Genomic DNA, 25,249 nt, shown 5'->3' with positions numbered 1-25,249 from the left:
TCATAGGACTTGTTCTCCAGACCCTTAATCATTTGAGTCGCCCTCTTCCTCTGGACACATTCCAGCTTGTCAATATCTCTCTTGAATTGTGGTGCCCAGAATTGGACACAATATTCCAGGTAAAGTGGTCTGACCAAAGCGGAATAGAGCATGGGGAGCATGACTTCCCTAGATCTAGACACTAGGCTCCTCTTGATGCAGGCCAACATCCCATGGGCTTTTTTGCCGCCACATCACATTCCTGGCTCGTGTTTAACTTCTTGTCCACGAGGACTCCAAGATCTTTTTCACACGTACCTCTCTCAAGCCAGGCATCCCCCATTTTGTATCTTTGCATTTCGTTTTTCATGCAGTGCAATACTTCATAGTTTCATAGTTGGTTATTTCACATTCTCAATAAAAAATAATTTGGGCTCCAATTGCTTTATTTATTTATCGTGTCAGGAGCAACTTGAGAATACAGTTATACTGTATTTTTAAAAAAATACAAAGTTAAAAACTTGGCATTCTACTAAATGTCCTTTGCCCAGTCTCTGTCCCCTTGGAGTGCCTCTGGTGTTGCCGCAAGAAGGTCCTCCCTTGTGCATCATGTGGCAGGGCTCAGGGTGCATTGCAGCAGGTGGTCAGTGGTTTGCTCTTCTCTGCACTCGCATGTCGTGGATTCCACTTTGTGGCCCCATTTCTTGAGGTTGGCTCTGCATCTCGTGGTGCCAGAGCGCAGTCTGTTCAGCGCCTTCCACGTCGCCCAGTCTTCTGTGTGCCCAGGGGGGAGTCTCTCATCTGGTATCAGCCATGGATTGAGGTGCTGGGTTTGAGCCTGCCACTTTTGGACTCTCGCTTGCTGAGGTGTTCCAGTGAGTGTCTCTGTAGATCTTAGAAAACTATTTCTTGATTTGCATGTTGTGGACTCCACTTTGTGGCCCCATTTCTTGAGGTTGGCTCTGCATCTCGTGGTGCCCGAGCGCAGTCTGTTCAGCGCCTTCCACGTCGCCCACTCTTCTGTGTGCCCAGGGGGAGTCTCTCATTTGGTTTCAGCCATGGGTTTAGGTTCTGGGTTTGAACCTGCCACTTTTGGACTCTCGCTTGCTGAGGTGTTCTAGCAAGTGTCTCTGTAGATCTTAGAAAACTATTTCTGGATTTAAGTCGTTGATGTGCTGGCTGATGACCAAACAGGGGATGAGCTGGAGATGTCTCTGCCTTGGTCCTTTCACTATTGGCTGCTACTTCCCAGTGGATGTCAGGTGTTCCTGTGAGTATCTCTGTAGATCTTAGAAAACTATTTCTTGATTTAAGGTGTAGGCATACTGGCCGATACCTGAATAGAGAATGGGCTAGAGATGTCATTGTTTTGGTCCTTTCATGACAGGCTGCTACAGTAGAGTCTCATTTTCCCAACCTTCGCTTATCTGACATTCCATCTTATCCGACACTCTTATCCAAATCCCCCCCCCCCCTTTTCCTCCAGCATTTCCCCTTCAGTTAAAGGAGCGCTCCTAACTCTCTCTCCATTCCCAGTAATTGAAAAAGGCAGGACAAGGAGGAAGGAAAGGGTTGGAACAGAGGCAGGACTGGAAGTGGAAGCGTCCTCCCTCCTTCCCTCTGTGATTTCCACGTTCCTCTTCCGCATCCGGGCACTTCCTACTGAGGCGTTCCATCCTGAGGTGTTGCCTTGCCTTAACTCTTTGAGTAGGAGACCCTGGTGGCACAGAGGGTTAAGCCTTTGTGCCGGCAGGACTGAAGACTGACAGGTCACAGGTTTGAAACCGGGGAGAGGCAAATGAGCTCCCTCTATCAGCTCCAGCTCCTCATGCGGGGACATGAGAGAAGCCTCCCACAAGGAAACATCAAAACATCCAGGCAATGTCTCCTGGGCAACGTCCTTGCAGATGGCCAATTCTCTCACACAAGAAGCGACTTGCAGTTTCTCAAGTCACTCCTGACACGACAAAAACAACACTTTGAGTCCCTGTTGTTAGTATTCTAGGTGTCAGGTAACAGTAGGAAACTCCATATTATCCGACATTTTTGTTTATCCGACATTCCGCCGTCCCGTTTATGTCAGATAAGCGAGACTCTACTATATTTCCCGACGGATGTCAGGTGATGCAATACTGGCGAAACAATATAACGTCTGCTGTTAGACAGTGTTCCCTCACTTATTGTGGGTGTTACGTTCCAGGACCATCCGCAAAAAGTGAAAATCCATGAAGTAGGGAGGCTATACCATTCATAAACTGGGAGGCAAAAACCCACGTGTAAAGGCGCGTAAAATTACTGTCACCAATTCTGTGAGGAAGCTGGACAATGATCCATGTCAGCTTAGGAGCTGATTTATAAAGGGACTATTATTTACAGAAGTATTTATTTATTTGATAGCGTAGCTCTAATTTGGTTCTTGATTTGACCTTTCTTCTTATGTAGGGCTGTTTGACTTAGGAGAAACTGTATCAGCAAGGTTGAGGAAAACAGTAACAAATTTATTTAACAGGAGTATAGCAGATTCAATTGTTACTTCTCTAGAGGCACAAACTTAGTTAGTTACATTGATAAGGTTTCCTGAATAACTTTGGGTACTAAACAGTAGGCCTGGGTAACAACGGAAAAAATTGTTTCTAAACTCGTTTTGTTTTTAGGGGATCCATTGCGTTTTGTTTTTTAAAAGAATTCCAAATTTTTCTTTAAAATTTTTTCGTTATTTACGAAATTTCGTAAATTTCAAATTGATTCGTTAATGGCGGACGCGATTGCGCAATACACTAAAAAAAACCCTCCAAATGGGAGAGGGGGAACTTCTGAAGCTTCCCTCTCCCTCTGTTGTTGACTGTTGGTGTGATAATTTATTTTTTTATCACTGATAAAACAAACAACAACTATAAAACTTGCGAAACGATTTCGAACCAATTACGAAATAAATTGAAAAATTCGTTTCGATTTTTAGTTGCTCCTGCATGGCTCAATATCGGATCGTAAGCTAATTTAAATACGAATCAATAACGAATTATGAAATTAACGAACGAAACCGCCCAGCCCTACTAAACAGACTTCAAAAGGTTTCTTTGAGCAGATATATCTTTCTTCAAGAAGCGTTATTTTACTACGAATAAGCCACCTGACTTTTCTAACTATATTGGCTCACAGCCAAACCCTGATTCTTAATATTAAAGAACCAGTCTTCCCTATAGTTCACTAACTATAGGATTCCTGCTGGTGTTCCACACACCATAGGATCAACTACCTCTCCTGTAACTCTTTGGTCACAGACTAGTTCCCTGAATCTCCACCCAGAGATTCCAGTCTTCTCTGTAACTCTAACGGTCACAGACTCTTCCCTGTTTCTCCCACTAAAGAAATCAGTCCTTTCTGCAGCTCTAATGGTCACAGACTGCCTATTTTAAACAGATGTGCAGTTAGGTGACAGTTGGCTCCACCCCCGTTGCTATGACAACTCAGCTCAAGCCAAACCAGCCACCATCTCTAACAAAATATAATCCTACATACTTACCACTTATTAACTACTGTTCAAACAACACATAACCATAGGAATAAAATTACACATCGTCACACCGCGAAACAGCGAGTTTGGGAAAAGCGAGCCACGAAGTAGCGAGGGAACACTATATGTTCATTCATAATGTTTGTATGACACAGGAGGCAAAACTTTTTGACCCACCCTTGTATACTTATTGCTTACTTTTCTTGGCCAATAAGTTACTTTTTTGCCCTCTCTTTTCCAGGTCTCAGCTGTTTTCTCCAAGCCAGACCAACGGTGAAAATTCCCCTGAGATGCTCTCCATACAGTTTCAGGTGAGTTCACTAGGCTGCTATGTATACAGTGAAGTGCTTGGGGAGGCAAGTGGTCTTACACCTGAAATCCAGCATGCTGTGGGAATTATGGATGTAGCATTGATCCCCATTTTCTTGTTAGTATTGAAGTAAAGAGGAGTGCAAGCATTAAGGAATGCATTAGACAGGAAAATCTGGATCCAGCAGAGCTGTTACAGAGTCCAATAGTTCATAAACCCATCTCATTTGGCTGCAACATGTTGTGATAATGTATTTTGCACTTTTGAGTACAATCCATGTAGGTTTTTCCACCTCACCCATGGCAAGAATCTTCCTTCACCATTTCACAATAAGCAGCACAGTTGCCCATTTTCCAGTTTCCCAACAGCAACTTTTGGGCTGCAAGGAATGCATTTGGCAAAACAAAACAATGCCTGGCTCGAGAGCAGGACGTGTGAAAAAGATCTTGGAGACCTCGTGGACAACAACAAGTTAAACATGAGCCAGGAATGTGATGTGGTGGCAAAAAAAGCCAATGGGATTTTGGCCTGTGTCTAGATCCAGGGAAGTCTTGCTCCTCATGCTCTATTCTGCCTTGGTTAGACCACTTTACCTGGAATACTGTGTCCAATTCTGGGCACCACAATTCAAGAGAGATATTGAGAAGCTGGAATGTGTCCAGAGGAGGGCGACTCAAAGACTCAAGGGTCTGAAGAACAAGCTCTGTGAGGAGCGGCTTAAGGAGCTGGGCATGTTTAGCCTGAAGAAGAGAAGGCTGAGAGGGGATATGATAGCCATGTATAAATATGTGAGAAGAAGCCACAGGGAGGAGGAGGGAGCAAGCTTGTTCTCTGCTTCCCTGGAGACTAGGACGCAAGGGAACAATGGCTTCCAACTACAAGAGAGGAGATTCCATCTGAACATGAGGAAGAACTTCCTGACTGTGAGAGCCGTTCAGCAGTGGAACTCTCTGCCCCGGAGTGTGGTGGGGGCTCCTTCTTTGGAAGCTTTTAAATAGGGGCTGGATGGCCATCTGTCAGGGGTGATTTGAAGGCAATATTCCTGCTTCTTGGCAGAATGGGGTTGGACAGGATGGCCCAGGAGGTCTCTTCCAACTCTTTGATTCTAGGATTCTATGAACAGTTTGTCTATGTCACAGCAAACCATGAAAAGCACGCAATCAAAAACTCGGAGGGTTTCACCCCAGCCACAGTCTCAATGTGCTTTTAAGTAATCCACCCATAAAAGGAGGAAGAAAAAGGTTCTGTCAGTCTCGATATGTGTAAGGCAAGCATGGGCAAACTTTGGCCCTCCAGCTCAGACCGCATTGTAGTCAGTGGTCAGTGGTTTGCTCTTCTCCACACTTGCATGTCATGGATTCCACTTCGTAGCCCTATTTCTTAAGGTTAGCTTTGCATCTCATGGTGCCAAAGCGCAGTCTGTTCAGTTTCTCATCCGGTTTCAGCCACTGATTGAGGTTCCGGGTTTTAGCCTGCCACTTTTGGACTCTTGCTTGCTGGGGTGTTCCAGCAAGTATCTCTGCAGATCTTAGGAAGCTATTTCTTGATTTAAGGTGTTGATGTGCTGGCTGATATCTGAACAGGGGATGGGCTGGAGATGTCCATGCCTTGGTCCTTTCATTATTGGCTGCTGCTTCCCAACGGATGTCAGGTGGTGCAATACCGGCTAAACAGTATAATTTCTCCAGCATCATAGGACGTAGACATCTTGTGATAATGCGGCATGTCTCATTAAGAGCCACATCCACTGTTTTAGCGTGGTGAGATGTGTTCCACACTGGACATGCGTACTCAGCAGCAGAGTAGCACAGCGCAAGGGCAGATGTCTTCACTGTGTCTGGTTGTGATCCCCAGGTTGTGCCAGTCAGCTTTCGTATGATATTGTTTCTAACACCCACTTTTTGCTTGATGTTCAGGCAGTGCTTCTTGTAGGTTTTTGAGCACGGTCCAGAGTGACTCCCAGGTCTTTGGGTGTACTGCAATGCTCCAGTGGGATTCCTTCCCAGGTAGTCCTCAGAGCTCAGAATCTTGTCTGTTCTTAAAGTAGAAAGCACATGCCTGCATTTTAGATGGATTAGGAATCAGCCGGTTTTTCCCTATAATAGGCAATAAGAGCACCTAAAGCTTCAGAGAGCTCCTGTTCAGCCATTTCAGAGCTCTCTACTTGAGTGGTGATGGCACGATCGTTAGCGTAGATGAAATTTTCTGTCCCTTCTGGCAGTGGCTGGTCATTTGGGTAAATGTCAAACATTGATGGAGCAAGCACATTCACCTGAGGCAGGCCGTTCTTCTGTTTTCGCCATGCTGTTTCTGGAATATGCAACAGAATCAATAAACAACATCAGTACAAACTTTAACCAATAATAACCAAAAAGGAAGAACTTAAATAAACATAATATATCACATTACATAATAAAAAACTGAGCAGCTAAAATGCATTAAAATATGGAGTACTTTCCTGCGACCAAGAGTAGATTTCCAGTATCCAGTATCAAAGCAAGTACGTATACTTGCTTTGAATTTTGCTATATAGAGCAATAGGTCTTTGTGGAGAGAATAGGGGTGAGGTTGTCATTTCTACTGTCTTAATTCAATGCACATTTCCTTAATTAACATTTAGCATGAATACCTTTCTGCTTTGATAGTTGCACATTCCTGAATTTTGTGACACACGTGGACAGTGTGGTTGTGGCGGCAGCAATGGGGAATCCATAGATTAGAATAACGTGTTGCTAAAGAGGCATACATTAGCATGATCCTAATACATTAAGAGAAAATTACCTCTGTCTGTTGAGGAGGAATTCCAGTGAGCTCTTTAGGTTTGTGTTACTTACGTAGGCGATCCCTCGTAGTCCGAGGATGATGGTCCTCCAAGTTCGGTGTCCTGGTGGTGGGTTCGTAGGTGACTGTGGAGCCCTCTTTCACAGTCGTAGGTGACTGTGGAAGAAGGCCTGCATCTTCTCCCACAGTGAGGGCATTGGTTTCCAGATGGAAGGCGGTCTCAGTCGGGGTTGGCTTGACGCGCCTTCCTCTTGGCACGTTTCTCTCTTTTGCCCTCCATTCGTGCCTCTTCAAATTCTGCAGCACTGCTGGTCACAGCTGACCTCCAGCTGGAGCGCTCAAGGGCCAGGGCTCCCCAGTTCTCAGTGTCTATGCCAGAGTTTTTAAGGTTGGCTTTGAGCCCATCTTTCAATCTCTTTTCCTGCCCACGAACATTATGTTTTCCATTCTTGAGTTCGGAGAAGAGCAACTGCTTTGGGAGACGGTGGTCGGGCATCCAGACAACGTGGCCGGTCCAGCGGAGTTGATGGCGGAGGACCATCGCTTCAGCGCTGGTGGTCTTTGCTTCTTCCAGCACGCTGATGTTTGTCCACCTGTCTTCCCAAGAGATTTGCAGGATTTTCCAGAGGTAGCGCTGATGGAATCATTCCAGGAGTTGCATGTGACGTCTGTAGATAGTCCATGTCTCACAGGCGTATGGCAGGGTTGGGAGGACAATAGCTTTATCAACAAGCCCCTTGGTCTCCCTACGGATGTCCCGGTCCTCAAACACTCTCTGCTTCATTCGGAAAAATGCCTCACTCGCAGAGCTCAGGCAGTGTTGTATTTCAGCCCAAATGTTGATGTCTGTAGACAGTCCACGTTTCACAGGCGTATAGCAGGGTTGGGAGGACAATAGCTTTATAGATAAGCACCTTGGTCTCCCTACGGATGTCCCGGTCCTCAAAATTCTCTGCTTTACTCTGAAAAAAAGCTGCACTTGCAGAGCTCAGGCGGTGTTGCATTTCGGTGTCAATGCTGACTTTGGTGGAGAGGTGGCTGCCAGCCTTAGGTTTGTGTGCCAGGAGCTGGTGACCTATAGTGGTTTCCGCATTGAGTTATCATTCTGGAGACAAGGGCTCAAATTTCTGGTCATCCTTTAAAAAATTACCAGAACAACTCCGGGCCCTTTCGGACAGGCCCAATATCCCAGGATCTGATCCCGGGTTTTGCTGATAATAATAATAATAATAATAATAATAATAATAATAATAATAAATACCCTGCCATAATCTCCCCAATGGGGACTCGGGGCGGCTTACATGAGTCCAAGCTCAACAGCACATTACAATAAAGTAAAACCAAAACACAATAACAACAAAATACATACAACATATGAGTACAAAAAACGATAAAGCAAAATCATACACAGTAAAATAAAATAACATAACATAACAATGAGCGGGCCGCATATGCAAGATAAACACTAAGATACTAAAAATACGAAAATCAGGATGAGATTTTAGGGATGGAGCAGATTGTTTGTGGGGGAGAAATTCATAAAGGAACAGGGTCGTAAAAATAGATCTTCATACTGGTGGGGAAATATGCTCTGGGGACAAAAACTGTTGAGGGGGAGCAACTGTGTATGATCGTATGGCTACTCTCCAAAAGCGCATCGGGAAAACCAGGTTTTGAGATCCCTCTTGAAACTGGGTTGTTGTAGGGTTTTTTGGGCTATATGGCTATGGTCTAGAGGCATTCTCTCCTGACGTTTCGCCTGCATCTGTGGCAAGCATCCTCAGAGGTAGTGAGGTCTGTTGGAACTAGGAAAAAGGGTTTATATATCTGTGGAATGACCAGGGTGGGACAAAGGACTCTTGTCTGCTGGAGCTAGGTGTGAATGTTTCAACTGACCACCTTGATTAGCATATAATGGTCTGACAGAGGAAACGGACAAGGACATCTATTCACCTCTCAACAAAAGTTTGCTCCAGGCACTGCCATGCCATCAAATGCTAATCAAGGTGGTCAGTTGAAACATTCCCACCTAGCTCCAGCAGACAAGAGTCCTTTGTCCCACCCTGGTCATTCCACAGATATATAAACCCTTTTGCCTAGTTCCAACAGACCTCACTACCTCTGAGGATGCTTGCCGTAGATGCAGGTGAAACGTCAGGAGAGAATGCCTCTAGACCATGGCCATATAGCCCAAGAATACCTACAACATCAGGAAGTCGAATTTGTTTTCTCTCTCGCTTTTGTTTTGTTTTATTTTTATTTTTTATTTTTTATTTTAGTTTTTGCTTTTCTTTTTCTCGGTTTTTTTTCTCTTCTCTTTATTTTACCTATATACATTTTTTAAGAAAAATTCTCAATAAAGATGATTTAAAAAAAAAAACAACCCAGTGATTCCGGCCACGAAAGCCTTTGCCAATGCATCCCTCTAAAGTTTGTAAAGTGGGAGCCTTCCTAATCTCACCAGGCAATGAGTTCCAGAGTTGGGGGTCCACAGAGGAGAAGGCTCTCTCCCTTGTGCTCACAAGACAAGCCTGTGATAATGGCAAGGGCGAAAGGAGAGCCTCCCCCAAGGATCTAAGAGCTCGGGCTGGTTCATGGAGAGAGATCCGGTCACAAAGTTAGGTGGGTCCCAAACCATTTAGGGCTTTGTGGGTGATAACCTGCACCTTGAATTGGGACCAGAAGACAAACAGCAGCCAGTGAAGCTCCTTCAACAGGGGAGTTGACCTTTCTTTTCTTTTTCTTTTCTTTTTTTTAAAGAAGAAGCCACCGAGTTGCTTATTCCATTCCAGCTGGAGTGGATGTCAAACTGCAATCATTTGCCAAAGTCGACATAAGTCACAAGGGGAAATATTACAGTTTTTATAGGAAATACAGCGCTGTCAAATTCAAATTTCCCGCTCCCGTCCCCCCTTGCCAGCTTCTTGCTGATTGGCTGGAGTCATCAGCTGGCTGGGAGGCACGGCTGGCTCAGCTGTGTCTTGCCAATCAGGGAGCCAGCGCTGCTTCGGCCTCTTGCCCAATGGGAAGAGAGGAGGCGGGCCAGTTGGGAAACAATGAACGAAGAGGAAAGGTGATAAGATTAAAATGATTAATGATTGTACAAGTGGTCAGGGATTGCCTTCTTTAGCCCTCAAGCTAGCCAAGCTATTGCCTTGATGCTCTGGAAAATACATTCCAATGTATTTTCCGGGGAGTTGACCTTTCCTTGTAATTTGCCCCGGTTATTAATCTGGCTGCTGAACGTTGGACAAATTGTAATTTCTGGGCCGTCTTCAAGGGTAGCCCCACGTAGAGTGCATTGCAGTAATCCAGTCTAGATGCTTATCCCAGATTATCTGGCAATGTGGACTCATATAAATCAGTTTATAAACAGAAAATAGGGGATGTAAGGCCTGTCCGAAAGGACCTGGAGTTCTGGTAATTTTTTAAAGGATGCAGTTCCATAAGAAGTGGAACTGTCCAACTGGGGAATTTCCAACACTCTCTTGAGGAGTAATCACATGGCTGATCCTTCCCACAAGAATGGCTGATGCGCCAAACTTGCCAACACTGCATGAGAAGAAGGACGGTTGAGCAGGGCTGGCTCCCTCATTACGGACAGACAGAACTTCTCAGGCCTCAAATTTTGGAAGACTCCGAAAGGGGATGCCAACGTGGATGTGCACCACTGTGCATTGATGTCTCTGTGAGTTTCCACCTCTGGCAAACAAAGTCTCCACCCATCTCCTGTGTTGCACATGATTCCTGACTGTTGTAGTTCAGCGTTTGGTTGTGCATGTACCTGATCTTTCGGAAGATTCTGGGCCTGCAAATCATTCTGCTGACACTGGGTTTGCAAGTCAGCAGAAGAGCCAGCAAGAGATTTTAAGCCCTGAAAATGAGTTTTCTATGTCTGAAGGCCACATTCCTGAAAGGCAGTTCACTAGGCAAGAAAGGTCACAATCAGATCTGAGCTCAGAGAATGAAAATGAAAGTCCAGGTGGACAGACTAATGAGCAGTTAGATAGGAGATTTATGTTCCATCAACATAGGGCTTCTTCGGAGAGTGTAGGAAGATCAAGATGAGTCCTTATAAGTTTCCCAGGAGAGAAGGCATGATTTTCTCTCTATATTAGCTAGCCCCGCTATTGTCAAGTCAAGAGATTTCTAGATCCTTGTTCATGTCTCATGATTCCAAGTTTTGAGGACTGTTCCTGAATCTCATGTTTCGGATTTGTTCTGCTTTTGTATTCCTGGTTCTTGATGCTACTCCTGTACTTGGATTTCTGTGGATTATTCATAATATTTGGACTTTGGTTTTTAAAATACTATTTTGCTGAATTGCTATCTATCGATCTATCTACCTCCCTCAATAAACTTTATTTATTATTTATTTACAGTCCCTGGGGGGACTCAAAGCGGTTTACACATAACTGGCAAAACTTCAATGCCATACATTGGACACTGACGCGATGCCAACCCATAGCAACCACAATAATAAAATGACAATTAAGCATAAATCATAATTAGACAGTACATAAGCAATCATTAAAACAATAAATAATAAAAACAGTCTCGCCAGTCGTATTGTCATTCTAGTCCATGTCCTTTAAACTCTACAAACATCTACTGTTCGAAGGCCTGGTCCCAAAGCCATGATTTTACTTTCTTTCCGAACGTATCTCCTCCTATGAACCGGCTAGGACACTAAGATCATCTGGGGAGGCCCTGCTCTCTGTCCCGCCGGCATCACAGGCGCACTTGGCGGGGACGAGAGACAGGGCCTTCTCAGTGGTGGCCCCTCAGTGTGGAACGCCCTGCCTGCAGATATCAGATTGGCCCCCTCCCTGCTGGAGGAAAGTGAAGACCTGGCTTCGAATAAGCATTTGATTGAACAGTGTAATTGAACATAGGAATATGTAATAATGGATGACGAGACTGGATTCTGATTTTCCTGTTGAGGCGCTAATGATTGTTATACTGATGTTAATGATTTATGTGAAAATAGTTTTTAATTGCCCTATACTTGTCTCGTGATATTTTGTACTAATGTTGTTCACCGCTTTGAGTCGCCTGAGGGCTGAGAAAAGCGGTATAGAAATAAAGTAAATAAATAAATAAATAAATTTCTAAAAGCCAGGAGGGAGGAAGCAGATCTTACCTCATTTGGGAGCTTGTTCCATAGGCGAGAGGCCACCGCCGAGAAGGCCCTGCCTCTCGTCCCTGTCAGACACATTTGCGCAATTGACGGGAGTGAGAGCAGGGCCTCCCTGGATGATCTTAGATTACAAGATGGGATGTAGGGGTGGATGCGTTCGGACAAGTAAGCTGGGCCAGAACCGTATAGAGTTTTATAGGTCAAAACCAGCACTTTGAATTGGGCTCGGAGATGGACCGGCAGCCAGTGTAGCTGGCATAGCAGTGGGGTGGTATGCTCCCTGTATGTCACCCCAGTTAGTTATCTGGCTGCTGCCCGTTGGACTAGCTGAAGTTTCCGAACCGTCTTTAAAGGCAGCCCCACGAAGACTGCATTGCAGTAATCTATTCAGGATGTAGCCAGAGCGTGGACCACCGTGGCCAGATCAGACTTTCCAAGGTACGGGCGCAGCTGGTGCATGTACTTCTTTGCAATTTTACCTTGGATTGGAGTGTGTGCTAAGTACAGAGGCGGTCCCCAGCCTTGGAGTGCAACACTGACATTGTGTTTTTGTGGTCTTTCTTTCAAGAGTGCTGTGAGGACCAGGGATGATGGCCAGAACTCCGTGCGGTCCTCCTTCTCTAGCCCGGCCTCCATCAGTCCGCGGCCCAGCAGCCCTTTCTCTCCTCCGTCTCCCGGAGGTCGATCCGGAAGCCCGTACAGCCCTCGGAGACCCAGTTTGCCCAGTGAAGGCAGAGAGGAGTCCATGGCCAACAGCCGCAGGTACCTAACATTGTCTGGATTGGCATCCACAGATTTGGCACCAATGAATTCAACGAACTATGGCTTCAACATCTATATATATATATATATATAGAGAGAGAGAGAGAGAGAGAGAGAGAGAGAGAGAGAGCAGCTACAGCTCTCATGATTCAATAACATTGAGCCAGGACAGCTAAAATGAGGTCAAACTGCATTAATTCTACCATGTAGACCAGCATTCCTCAACCTGGAGGTTGGGGAGGGGGGTCACAAGGAGGATGTCAAAGGGGTCTCCAAAGACCATCAGCATTTCTTGTTGGTCATGGGGTTTCTGTGTAGGAAGTTTGGCTCAATTCTATCGTTGGTGGGGTTCGGAATGCTCTTTGATTGTAGGTGAACTATAAATCCTAGCAACTACAACTCCCAAATGTCAATGTCTATTTTCCCAAACTCCACCAATGTTGACATTTGGGCAATTGAGGATTCATGCCAAGTTTGGTCCAGATACATCATTGTTTGAGTCCAATGTGCTCTATGGATGTAGAGCTCTATGGATGTAGAGCACTATAACTCCAAAACCAAAGGACACTGCCCACCAAACCCTTCCAGTATTTTCTGTTGGTTATGGGAGAACTGTGTGCCAAGTTTGTTTCAATTCCAACGTTGGTGGGGTTCAGAATGTTCTTTAATTGTAGCTGAACTATAAATCCCAGCAACTACAACTTCCAAATGACAAAATCATTTTTTTGTGTGAAGGACATACATTGGGTTGTTTGGTGCCTTGTGTCCAAATTTGGTGTCAATTCCCCCAGTGGTTTATGAGTTCTGTTAATCCCACAAACGAACATTACACTTTTATTGATATAGACACCTGCATTCTCTTCCAGCTTCCAGTCTCTGGTGAGTTCGGCCAGGATCTCCGGAGAACGGTCTCCACCGCTGCCGGGCCAGCAATATTCAAGCAGCAGACAGGTAAAGGTTCAGGAGAGTTTCTGCAATTCCCCAGCGCTGTGTAGATGTGGTCTGCGTTGCATCATTTCTGCTGCTCTGAGCTATTTGTTTTAGAAATATGGCTTCCCTTTGGCATTTCAAGGAGCCCCCGTTCCTTAAGGGAGCGCCATAAGTTCCTGCTGTTAACCCCAGCAGATCCAAGTCAGGTTGCCTTTTGCAGTTGACAGATTGTGATTTTGTCAGTGTTTATTGTTTCCAAATGCTGGCTGAGATCTTTTGGCACGGCACCCAGTGCGCCCATTATGACCACTGGGACCAACTGTCCTGGTTGATGCCGCCAGAGCCTTTGCAGTTCGATTTTGAGGTCTTGATAGCGGCTGAGTTTCTCCTGTTGTTTTTCCTCAATGTGACTCTCACCTGGAATGGCGAAATCAATAATCCAGACTTTTTTCTTTTCCACAATCGTGATGTCTGGCGTGTTGTGTTCCAAAACTTTGTCAGTCTGGATTTGAAAGTCCCACAGTATTTTTGCGAGTTCATTTTCCACTACATTATTATTAGTATTATTATTATCATAATCCCCATTGACATTAGGTACAACATTGGGTATCATTGGCTGCATCACAACAGTCATTCTATAAGAAAGCCACATCTTAGGGTTGTTTTAGGTGAAAAACAACTTCAAAACAACTCAACCACAAAGCAAAGGTTATTTTCTCATAATGACATCTCCATGTTTGCAACTAGGAGGTTTTTGGGTTGTTTTTTTTTTTTTTTGGTGTCAGGAGTGACTTATATAATAATAATAATAATAATAATAATAATAATAATAATAATAATAATAATAATAATTTTATTTATACCCCGCTACCATCTCCCCAAGGGACTCAGTGCGGCTTACATGAGGCCAAGCCCACAGCACATCAATAACAAAGCAATAACCAAACAATCAATGCAATACAATTAATATAAATCACATAGACAAAACAATAAACAACAACACACAAGCATTTAAAAAACCAGTGGCTGGGCCAAATATAATAATTTATAAATTTAAAAAATAACAAGGTAGGACTTGAGAAACTTCAAGTTGCTTCTGATGTGAGAGAATTGGCCCTCTGCAAGGACGTTGCCCAGCGGACGCCCAGATGTTTTTAAACGTTTTACCATCCTTGTGGGAGGCTTCTCTCATGTCCCTGCATGGGGAGCTGGAGCTGACAGAGGGAGCTCATCCACGCTCTCCCTGGATTTGAACCTGTGACCTGTTGTTCTTCAGTCCTGCCGGCACAGGGGTTTAACCCACTGCGCCATTGGGGGTTTCCAACTAGGAGGTGAAGTGTTTTCTTCCTCCACATATGCCGTTGCAAAAGGAAAAATAGCCAGTGGGCAACCTTATTTGGAACGTATTGTTTTCGACTAGATGCTTATCTTGGTCTTTCAGGTCTTTTGCTAGCCAACAGGTACCTTGTCTGTGGTTGTAACTGAGGTATCCAAGCTCTCTCCTAATAGTATTAAGTTTTGCAGCCTTTGTTGCTTGCGTCTGTGTATGCGTCCGTGCCACTTGCACGTGTCCCTGCAGGTACTGGCGCACCTGGCTGCAGATGTTTGTTTATTCCTGCCTGGGGTTCCTAAGCAACACCTGAGAGCCAGGGAGGCAGAACCAGTTTCGGGAGGCATCTTTTGGACACAGGAGATGTGAGCTGTTGACACTGGCAGCTGCTTCCTGCCTTGCCATGATTCCAGCTCTTTGCTCTTGGGATCTAGACACGATCTAAGTCCCTCGACTGCCTCCAGCAAAGTTTGGGCTGTTTATGATATTGGGAACCTTGATTCAAGTTTGGCCGCATCCTTAGTCCCGAGACAATGGAGCCTGAGGAAGTTGTAGTCGTTCAGATGAGTGTTGCTTTTATTATGAGTGATTGTGTCATTTGGGAGCTGTGGTTGCTGGGATTTATAGTTCACCTGCAATCAAAAAACATTCTGAGCTCCACCAACGATAGAATTGGGCCAAACGTGGCACACAGAACTCCCATGACCAACAGAAAATACTGGGTTTGTGTTTTGGAGTTCTAGTTTACCTACATCCAGAGAGCACTGTGGACTCAAACAATGATGGATCTGGACCAAACTCTACACGAATACTCAATATGCCCAAATGTGAACACTAGTGGAGTTCGGGGAAAATAAAATCTTGACATTTGGGTGTTGTAGTTGCTGGGATTTATAGTTCACCTACAACCAAAGAACATTCTGAACCTCACCAATGATGGAGTTGAACCAAACTTGGCACACAGAACTTCCACGACCAACAGGAAATCCTGGAAGGGTTTGGTGGGCACTGACCTTGAGACTGGGAGTTGTAGTTCACCTACAACTAGAGAGAAGTGTGGACTCAAACAAGGATGGATCTGGACCAAACTTGGTACAAATACTCAATATGGTCAAATGTGAACACTGGTGGAGTTTGGGGGAAATAGACCTTGGCATTTGGGAGTTGTAGTTGCTGGGATTTATAGCTCAACCACAACCAAAGAACATTCTGAACCTCACCAATGATAGAATTGGACCAAACTTCCCACACAAAACCCCCTTGACTAACAGAAAATATTGTGTTTTCTGCTGGTCTTTGGAGACCCCTCTGACACTCCCCGCAGGTTGAGAAACAATGCTATAGACACTCTGAAGATGCCATTAGCCACAGAAGCAGGCGAAATGTCAGGAGAAAGTGCTGCTAGAGCACATTGGTCATCCAACCTGGAAATCACACAACATCCCAGTGATTCCAACCATGTCAACAACAAGTCAAGATGCTTATTAGGACTCGCCAATCCTTGCCATGGGGTCCCATCCACCCGCAGCTGCCATTCCCAAAATCCCACCTACCCAAGCTGCTTGGACCAAGAGAAAGCCTTTTCCTGGCTGTGTCCTTTGAAGGTGTATGAAGCACGGCACCTCAAAGGTAATGGTGCTCCATGCAGTCATGCCAATGGCCACATGACCTTGGAGGTGTCTGGATAATTTCGGCTCTTTGTCTTAGAAACGGAGATGAGCACAAACCCCCAGAGTCGGACACGACTGGACTTCATGTCAGGAGGAAACCTTGACCTTTACCTAGACGTGAAGTTATAAAATGTATACCAAGATAGACAATCCCAGTGGTTAAATGCTGTTCCTTCCAGTTGTGCACCTTGTCCTTGAATGCACCTCTTTCTCATGCTGCTGACTGAAAGGCTGCTTTCAAATCTTTTCGGGCTTATCAGGTAGGCTTTGGAGCCGTTTTCCCTGCGGGATCCTGTTGGGATGGCCCCTTCCTTCCAAGGAGACGGTTCCTCTCCTCCTATGGTCTTGGAAGGTCTTGTGCCGACGCTTGGGTGTCCTGGCAGTCCCTCTCCGGTTGCCTTTGGGCTGGGTGCCGTTGTGTGTTTGCTGACCTTGGCTCCAGGGCTGCCTCCTCCTCCTCCTCCTCCTCCTCCTCGTTGTTTTTGCGATGTCCAGGGCCTATTTTGCAAGGCCAAATTGGGAAGGGAGCTTGGCTCCAGAGCACAGCATTGCCAGCTGGCACCTTGCTGGCCCTGGCCCTCCAACCCCTTGGCTTCTCGGCTATGTTTTCCTTTCCTTTCCAGCATTTATTTGCTTTAGCATTTGGCCCCGTTGGTTGGCCTCCTCCCTAGCCTAGCGGTTGGTCGCTTCGACACTGGGGGTCAAGATTTGAGTATTGGAGGGTGGTTAGGGGAGGTTTGTTCTCCCTTATCTTATTTCCCCAGAAAATTTTCTTAGGGAAGGGACAGCTATTAACCTCCTAATGCCAATTCTAATCTGACCTGCGAGGCTATCCGTCCCTGTTCCTCCTCCTTCCTAATGTTCCAGGTCAGGAAGTTTTGGTGCCTCCAGGAGAGATGAATTGGGGCTTGCACATTACACATTTCACAGATTTGGATAGTGGCCAAATCTCTGGATTCACCCCTGTGATTAGCTATGACCTGCCTCAAGCCATGGGGAGAGGTGGGTAAGAAATAAAATTATATTATTATTATTTGAAACACAACAAGATGAGTCTATAGTAAAGAAGACCACTCTTGCTGGTTGTTGTATTGGATCACACGTCAGACACTTCCCAAGTGCCTAGGACTGTGTGATGTATCAGCGAATAATGCGTAAGGTAGCCTTTTGTAGCTGGCAGATGGTAATTTCGTCAGTGCCGATTGTGTTTAAGTGCAGGCCAAGGTCTTGAGGCACTGCACCCAGTGTGCCGATCACCACTGGGACCATCTTGACTGGTTTATGCCAGAGTTTTTGCATTTAATAATAATAATTATAATTATAATTATTTCCAGAGTCTTTGCATTTATTATTATTATTATTATTATTATTATTATTATTACTTATTGCGGGTGTTATGTCCCAGGACCACCCGCGATAAGTGAAATTCCGCGAAGTAGGGATGCCCCCTGGCAATCACCACTGGGACCACCTTGACTGGCTTGTGCCAGAGTCTTTGCAGTTCAAGCTTTAAATCCTCAGCTATTATTATTATTATTATTATTATTATTATTATTATTATTATTAGAAACACCACAAGATGGCGGTTGTATTGGATCACATGTCGGACACTTCCCAAGTGCCTAGGACTGTGTGATGTATCAGCGAATAATGCGTAAGGTGGCCTTCTGCAGCTGGTAGATGGTAATTTCGTCAGTGCCGATTGTGTTTAAGTGCAGGCCAAGGTCTTGAGGCACTGCACCCAGTGTGCCGATCCCCACTGCGACCCCCTTGACTGGTTTGTGCCAGAGTCTTTCCAGTTCGATCTTTAAATCCTCATATCATGTCAGCTTTTCCAGTTGTTTCCCTTCAATCCTGCTGTCACATGGGATTACTACTACTACTACTACTACTAAGTCTCTAGGAAGCTCACAGATTACATGCGAAGGCCATCACTGTTTTATGTATTGTCAAAGGCTTTCATGACTGGAATCACTAGGTTCTTGTGGGGTTTTTCGGGCTATCTGGCTATGTTCTAGAGGCATTTTCTCCTGACGTTTCGCCTGCATCTATGGCAAGCATCCTCAGAGGTAGTGAGGGTGCTTGCCATAGATGCAGGCGAAACGTCAGGAGAAAATGCTTCTAGAACATGGCCAGATAGCCCGAAAAAACCCACAAGAACCTAATCACTGTTTGCCCTCCAGAGACTACAATGCAGTGATGCATTGCCTCTGAAGAAGTGGGAGCCCTAAAATCCCTCAAGGCATCAGCTCCGATCTGATCTAGGAAGCCAAACAGGTACTTCAGGGAGAGACCGCCAACTTCAGGGAGAGACTAAATGCTGTTTACATTTCGTAGGAAGGCATGGCCAAAACCAACTTGAAAGCTTTGTAGCACAGGCACTAAACAATCCTGTTCATGAACTACAAAGATGCATAATGGAACATCCTGAGATGCTTTACTTCTTACTTTGGTGATCCCTCGTTGTCCGAGTATGATTACCTCCCAAGTATAGTGTTTTGTTGGTGGATACGAAGGTGACTATAGAGCCCAATTCTTGACCCACATGTCAAGAATAGGTCCGGGTTGACTTGATGTCCCTTCCTTTTGGAAAGTTTCTCCCTTTCACCCTCCATTCGTGCCTCTTCAAATTCCACAGTACTGCTGGTCACAGCTGACCTCCAGTTAGAGCGCTCAAGGGCCAGGGCTTCCCAGTTCTCAGTATCTATGCCACAGTTTTTAAGGTTAGCTTTAAGCCCATCTTTCAATCTCTTTTCCTGCCCACCAATATTACATTTCCTGTTCTTGAGTTGGGAGTATATTAACTGCTTCGGGAGATGGTGATCAGGCATTTGGACAATGTGGCCATTCCAGCAGAGTTGATGATAGGAGAGCATCAGTTCAATGCTGGTGGTCTTTGCTTCTTCCAATACGCAGACATTTGTCCACTTCTCTTCCCAAGAGATTTGCAGGATTTTCCAGAGGCAGCGCTGATGGAATTGTTCCAGGAGTTGCATGTGACTTCTGTAGACAGTCCATGTTCCGCAGGCATAGAGCAGGGTGGGGAGGAGAATAGCTTTATCAACAAGTCCCTTGGTTTCCCTATGGATGTCTCGATCCTCAAACACTCTCTGCTTCATTTGGAAGAATGCTACAGTCGCAGAGTTCAGGTGGTGTTGTATTTCTATCTCAATGTTGACGTCTGTAGACAGTCCACGTTTCACAGGCGAATAGCAGGATTGGGAGAACAATAGCTTTATAAACAAGCACCTTGGTCTCCCTACGGATGTCTCGATCCTCAAACATTCTCTACTTTATTTGGAAGAATGCTGCACTCGCAGAGCTCAGGCGCTGTTGTATTTCAGCGTCAATGTTGACTTTGGTGGAGAGGTGGCTGCCAAGGGAGTGGAAATGGTCAACATTTTCTAATTTTCCACCATTAAGCTGTATCTCTGGCATTGTGGAGGGATTGGCTGATGCCTTTTGCTGGAAGAGCACTTTGGTTTTCTCGATGTTCAGTGAGCGGCCAAGCTTCTTCTATGCTTCTGCAAAGGTGTTTAGAGTAGCTTGTAGGTCTTCTGAATGCGCATAGATTATGTCATCATCAGCATATTGGAGTTCTATAGCAGATGTTGTTGTGACCTTGGTTTTGTCTTTCAGTCTGCTAATGTTAAATGTGATGCACATGGGACATACCAGTGTGCAATAACACTGCCCATCTTGTATCTCAGTGCCTGATGGGGCTGATGTGCATTGGGAACATCCGTCTCAATTGTACACCCACCCCACACACACTGGTCACTTTGCTAACTCTTTTTTGTAGCAACATAACAGCAACCTGATACTGCATACAGATCATTGTCCTTGTTTAGGGGTCCCTTTCAAATCTAGGATACTATATCTGTGTGTGTGTGAATCATATCTACCTATATCTATGGCTGGATGTCTTTTTGTCAGGAGGGCTTTGATTATGTTTTCTTGCCCTGGTGAAGGGAGTTGGACTGGATGGCCTTAAGTATTTTCTGTTGGTCAGGGGGGTTCAGTCTGGGAAGTTTTCCCCAATTCTGTCATTGGTGGGGTTCAGAACACTCTGATTGTAGGTGAACTATAAATCCCAGTAACTACAACTTCAAATGTCAAGGTCTATTTTCCCCAAACTCCATCTGTGGTAATATTTGGGCATATGGAATATTCGTGCCAAATTTGGTCCAGATCCATCATTGTTTGAGTCCATGGAAGTCTCTGGATGTAGGTGAACTACAACTCCCAAACTAAAGATCAATGCTCACCAAATCCTTCTAGTGTTTTCTGTTGGTCATGGGAGACCTGTATGCCCCAATTGGTTCAATTCTACCATGCTATTTGATTGTAGGTGAACTATAAATCCCAGCAACTACAACTCTCTATCTATCTGTCTATCTATCTCTCTCTCTCTCTCTCTCTCTGGCTGGATGGCTCTTTGTCAGGAGGGCTTTGATTACGTTTTCTTGCCCTGATAAAGGGAGTTGGATTGGATGGCCTTAAGTATTTTCTGTTGGTCATGCATAGGGGTTCTTTGTGGAAAGTTTGCTCAGATTCTGTTGTTCCTGAGGTTCAGAATGCTCTTTGATTGTAGGTGAACTGTGAATCCCAGTGACTACAACTCCCAAATGTCAAGGTCTATTTCCCCCAAACTCTGTCCGTGTTCCTAGTTGGGCGTATGGAATATTCGTACCAAGTTTGGTCCAGATCCATCATTGTTTGAGTCCACAGTGCTCTCTGGATGTAGGTGAACTACAACTCCCAAACTCAAGGTCAATGGCCACCAAACCCTTCCAATATTTTCTGTTGGTCATGGGAGTTCTGTGTGCCAAGTTTGGTTCAACCCCATCATTGGTGAAGTTCAGAATTCTCTTTGATTGTAGGTGAGCTATAAATCCCAGCAACTACAACTCCCAAATTACAAAATCATATTTTTTTGAGTGATGGCCACTTCTTGTGTTGTGAGACGTTTTGTTGCCAGATTTGATGTGATTTCGTTCATTGGCATTTTTATATATATAGATGAACCCGCAAGAGGATCGGGACCAACATTTGCACAGCATTTCTAAGCCTGCAAGGAGTTTCTCACACATTACAAAAACCCTTGAAAACGGGGCAGTGTTATTATTTCGGCCTCACAAATTACTCCTCTGAGTAGGCCAGGGACTGCGCCTGAATGAGAATGGTTTGGCTACGTCCACTGTGTGAGTTCATTGCAGAGAGATGGCTCAAAACAAGGATTTCCTGGTGGATAATCTCTTTGTCACTCCGCTCAAGCAGCTCCCATTCAAATGTGGAATGTGTTATCCCCAACTGAATGTGGATGGGCCACGTTTCTGCCAACTGGGTACAAAGAAGGGCACTGATGGGATGGAAACTCCCCCTGAGCGCAGAGTTTCGCCGCAAGCGCAAACATCACCGTTCGGAAGCATTAAAACCAACTTGTCTCTTCTGAGCTGGTCTTCACAGCTGAGGACTGAATGCAACAAGGGCAGATTCTGTTTTTGGTGCACTTTCGTATCTTCTTACGTTCTATTTTGGTGTTGTTTTGGTGTTGTTTTCCAATACGCACCCCAAACAAACCCTTTAGGAGGTGGGCAAGCTATTGATCCCAGCCAACAAATAAACCTCGGCTAGTCAAAAAGCAAGACCTCCTTAATTCAGAGTCCACAAAAGGGGACAGGCGAGCCTCTGTGGACTTCATTTGCATGCTTTATTCAACCACACAGTCCCTAATTGTGTTTCGCCTTTTGCTTCCACCATTCCCACCACCCCATCCCCAGCAGTGACTGGCATGGGCATTCACAAGAAACAAGGGTCTGGCAAAGAGAAGACAATATTTGTGTGTGTGTGTTTTACTAAAGGACCAGGGCTCGGAGAATGTGGGGAAAAGTACTGGGAATGTTTTTAGGGAAGATGTCTCAAGCAGCCTCCTTGCTATGCAAAGCGAGTGTCCCCGGAACGTTGTAAAGATGGTGTTGCACTCCAGGACAGGAAAAGCCCTCTGACTGTATTGTCGAAGGCTTTCATGGCCGGAATCACTGGGTTGTTGTAGGTTTTTTCGGGCTATATCCCACCTCGAAGCTTAAGATCTTCTGGGGAGGCCCTGCTCTCGACCCCGCCACTCTCACAAGTGAGGTTGGCGGGGACGAGGAGCAGGGCCTTCTCGGTGGTGGCCCCCCACCTGTGGAACTCACTCCCCGGGGAGATTAGATTGGCGACCTCCCTCCTGGCATTCAGGAAAAAACTAAAGACCTGGGTTTGGGACCAAGCCTTTGGACACGCTGGCAGTTAAATTAAGGATCTGACGACTGACAAGGACAATGGAATGGAATGGATATATGGACTCTGAACCCGAGCATGAGATTGTTTTAATATTTTATTATGCGCTGATGTTTTAATTCTAATTGTTGAACTGCTTTTTGTATTTGTATTACTGTCAATTGTTAGGCATTTAATTATGCCTCCTCTGTAAGCCGCCCTGAGTCCCCCCCGGGGTGAGAAGGGCGGGGTATAAGTAAATGAAATAAATGAAATAATAAATATATGGTCATGGTCTAGAGGCATTTTTCCTGACGTTTCGCCTGCATCTATGGCAAGCATCCTCAGAGGTAGTGAGGTCTGTTGGAACTGGGGGAAAAGGGTTTATATATCTGTGGAATGACCAGGGTGGGACAAAGGACTCTTGTCTGTTGGAGCTAGGTGGGAATGTTTCAACTGACCACCTTCATTAGCATTTGAAGGCCTGCCTGAGCCTGGGAAAACCTTTTGCTGAGAGGTGTTAAGATGTGCCTGGTTGTTTCCTCTCTGCTGTTTTGCTGTTGTAATTTTAGAGTTTTTTAATACTGGTAGCCAGATTTTGTTCATTTTCATGGTCTCTTCCTTTCTGTTGAAATTGTTCACATGCTTTTTGTGGATTTCAATGGCTTCTCTGTGTTCTTGACATTTGGGAGTTGTAGTTGCTGGGATTTATAGTTCACCTACAATCACAGCATTCTGAACCCCACCAATGACAGAATTGGGCCAAACCTCCCACACGGAACCCCCATGTGGGCCACAGCCACACGTGGCAGGGGATGGCTAGTAAATAAATAAAAATGTAATATTCATTTGTGGGATTAACATAACTCAAAAACTACTGGATGAATTGACACCAAATTTGGTCACGATACACTGATCAGGCCAACGAGTGATCATCCCTCATAAAAACACTGGAAAACACAACAGAAGGGACTTAAAAAGCAAAAAAATAAAAAGTACATTACAATACATGAGCAAAACCTCATATATACAGATACACAATTATATATACACACACACAAAATACATATACACAGACTGGGCCACAGCAATGCGCAACAGGGACGGCTAGTACTGTACATAAATACCAAAGACTTCATTGCCTCTGTGCCCATCATGGAACTGTTGACACATAGAGACTGACTTCCTGGTCAGGACCAACTCTCCTAAACACATCTAGTCAGTTCATCTCATCTCATCTTTAATTATTAATTGCCCTCCATCCGAGATGCTCCAGGCAATTTACACTGCAGAAATTACACAGGATAAAACACATATATACAAATATTAAAATTGTTGTTGTTGTTGTTCATTCGTTCAGTCGTCTCCGACTCTTCGTGACCTCATGGACCAGCCCACGCCAGAGCTCCCTGTCGGCCGTTACCACCCCCAGCTCCCTCAAGGTCAGTCCATTCACTTCAAGGATGCCATCCATCCATCTTGCCCTTGGTTGGCCCCTCTTCCTTTTGCCTTCCACTTTCCCCAGCATCATTCCCTTCTCTAGGCTTGGCTGTCTCCTCATGATGTGGCCAAAGGACTTCCACTTTGTCTCTAGTATCTTTCCCTCCAATGAGCTTTAGTTGGGCTTTATTTCCTGGAGGATGGACTGGTTGGGTCTTCTCGCAGTCCAAGGCACTCTCAGCACTTTCCTCCAACACCACAGCTCAAAAACATCGATCTTCCTTCGCTCAGCCTTCCCTCAGGTCCAGCTCTCACATCCGTAGGTTACTACAGGTCCGAGTCCGAGTAGGATATTAAAATTAACATGAGTCAAATGCTCCAGTCAAAAGCCAGGTCTTAAGCGCCAGGACAAAACGCCCCAAGTCGCGCATGGCTCATCTCAAAGAGGGAGGCCATAAGGAATTCCATAAAGCAGGGGCAGAAACAGAGACGGCCCACCTGTGCCTGGTGCTTTCCAAGGGCACTTCCCTTGGACCCGGCATATAGAACAAATCGCATTGGGATGGTCGTGGCGACCTCCGATGACGGGAGAAGGAGAGGCGGTCTAAGATACAATGGACATCCCTGGCCAAGGTCAGGACCAGCATCTTATACAAACCACGATATTCAACTGGGAGCTAGTGTAAATGCCGCAGCACTGGTGTTCTATGGCATCCCATGGGCATTTTTGTGAGTAACCTGGCTGCAGCGTTCTGGACGATGCAGAGCTTTCGGGTCGTAGACATTAGAAGGCCAACATACAAGGTGTTACAATAGTCCAGCCTAGATGTGACCGTGGCATGGATGACTGTTGCCAGAGCCTCATCCGACAGGTAAGGTACCAGTTGCCTCGCTTGTCGTAGATGGAAAAAGGCCTGTTTCCTGGCAGCAGCGACCTGAGCTTCCATCGTCAGCTGCAAATCCAAAACGACACCCAAGCTCTTAATGGTAGGCGATGGAGATAGAGCAGCACCATCAAAGGAAGGTAACGGATGGGTCGGACCTATCAGGCGGCCATGCCACAGGATCTCAGTCTTCGCCGGATTCACCTTCAGTCTGCTAGCACGTAGCCAGTTCGACAGAGCCTCCAGGC

General features: G+C 45.4%; 1 protein-coding gene across 1 annotated transcript in view; it reads left to right on the top strand.

The window, feature by feature from the left end:
* PDLIM2 (PDZ and LIM domain 2) overlaps window positions 1-25,249 on the top strand; it is a 106,132-nt gene that overhangs the window by 57,235 nt on the left and 23,648 nt on the right. The window contains exons 4-6 of the mRNA XM_060787478.2: window positions 3,735-3,804; window positions 12,293-12,486; window positions 13,353-13,437. Coding sequence (XP_060643461.2) covers window positions 3,735-3,804; window positions 12,293-12,486; window positions 13,353-13,437 — 349 coding nt within the window. The remainder of the gene's footprint in view (window positions 1-3,734; window positions 3,805-12,292; window positions 12,487-13,352; window positions 13,438-25,249) is intronic.

Source organism: Anolis sagrei, chromosome 7 (genome assembly GCF_037176765.1).
Source record: "Anolis sagrei isolate rAnoSag1 chromosome 7, rAnoSag1.mat, whole genome shotgun sequence".
Taxonomy (NCBI): Eukaryota; Metazoa; Chordata; class Lepidosauria; order Squamata; family Dactyloidae; genus Anolis; species Anolis sagrei.
Note: the sequence above shows the minus strand (reverse complement) of the source record. Positions and strands in the feature narration are given on the sequence as shown.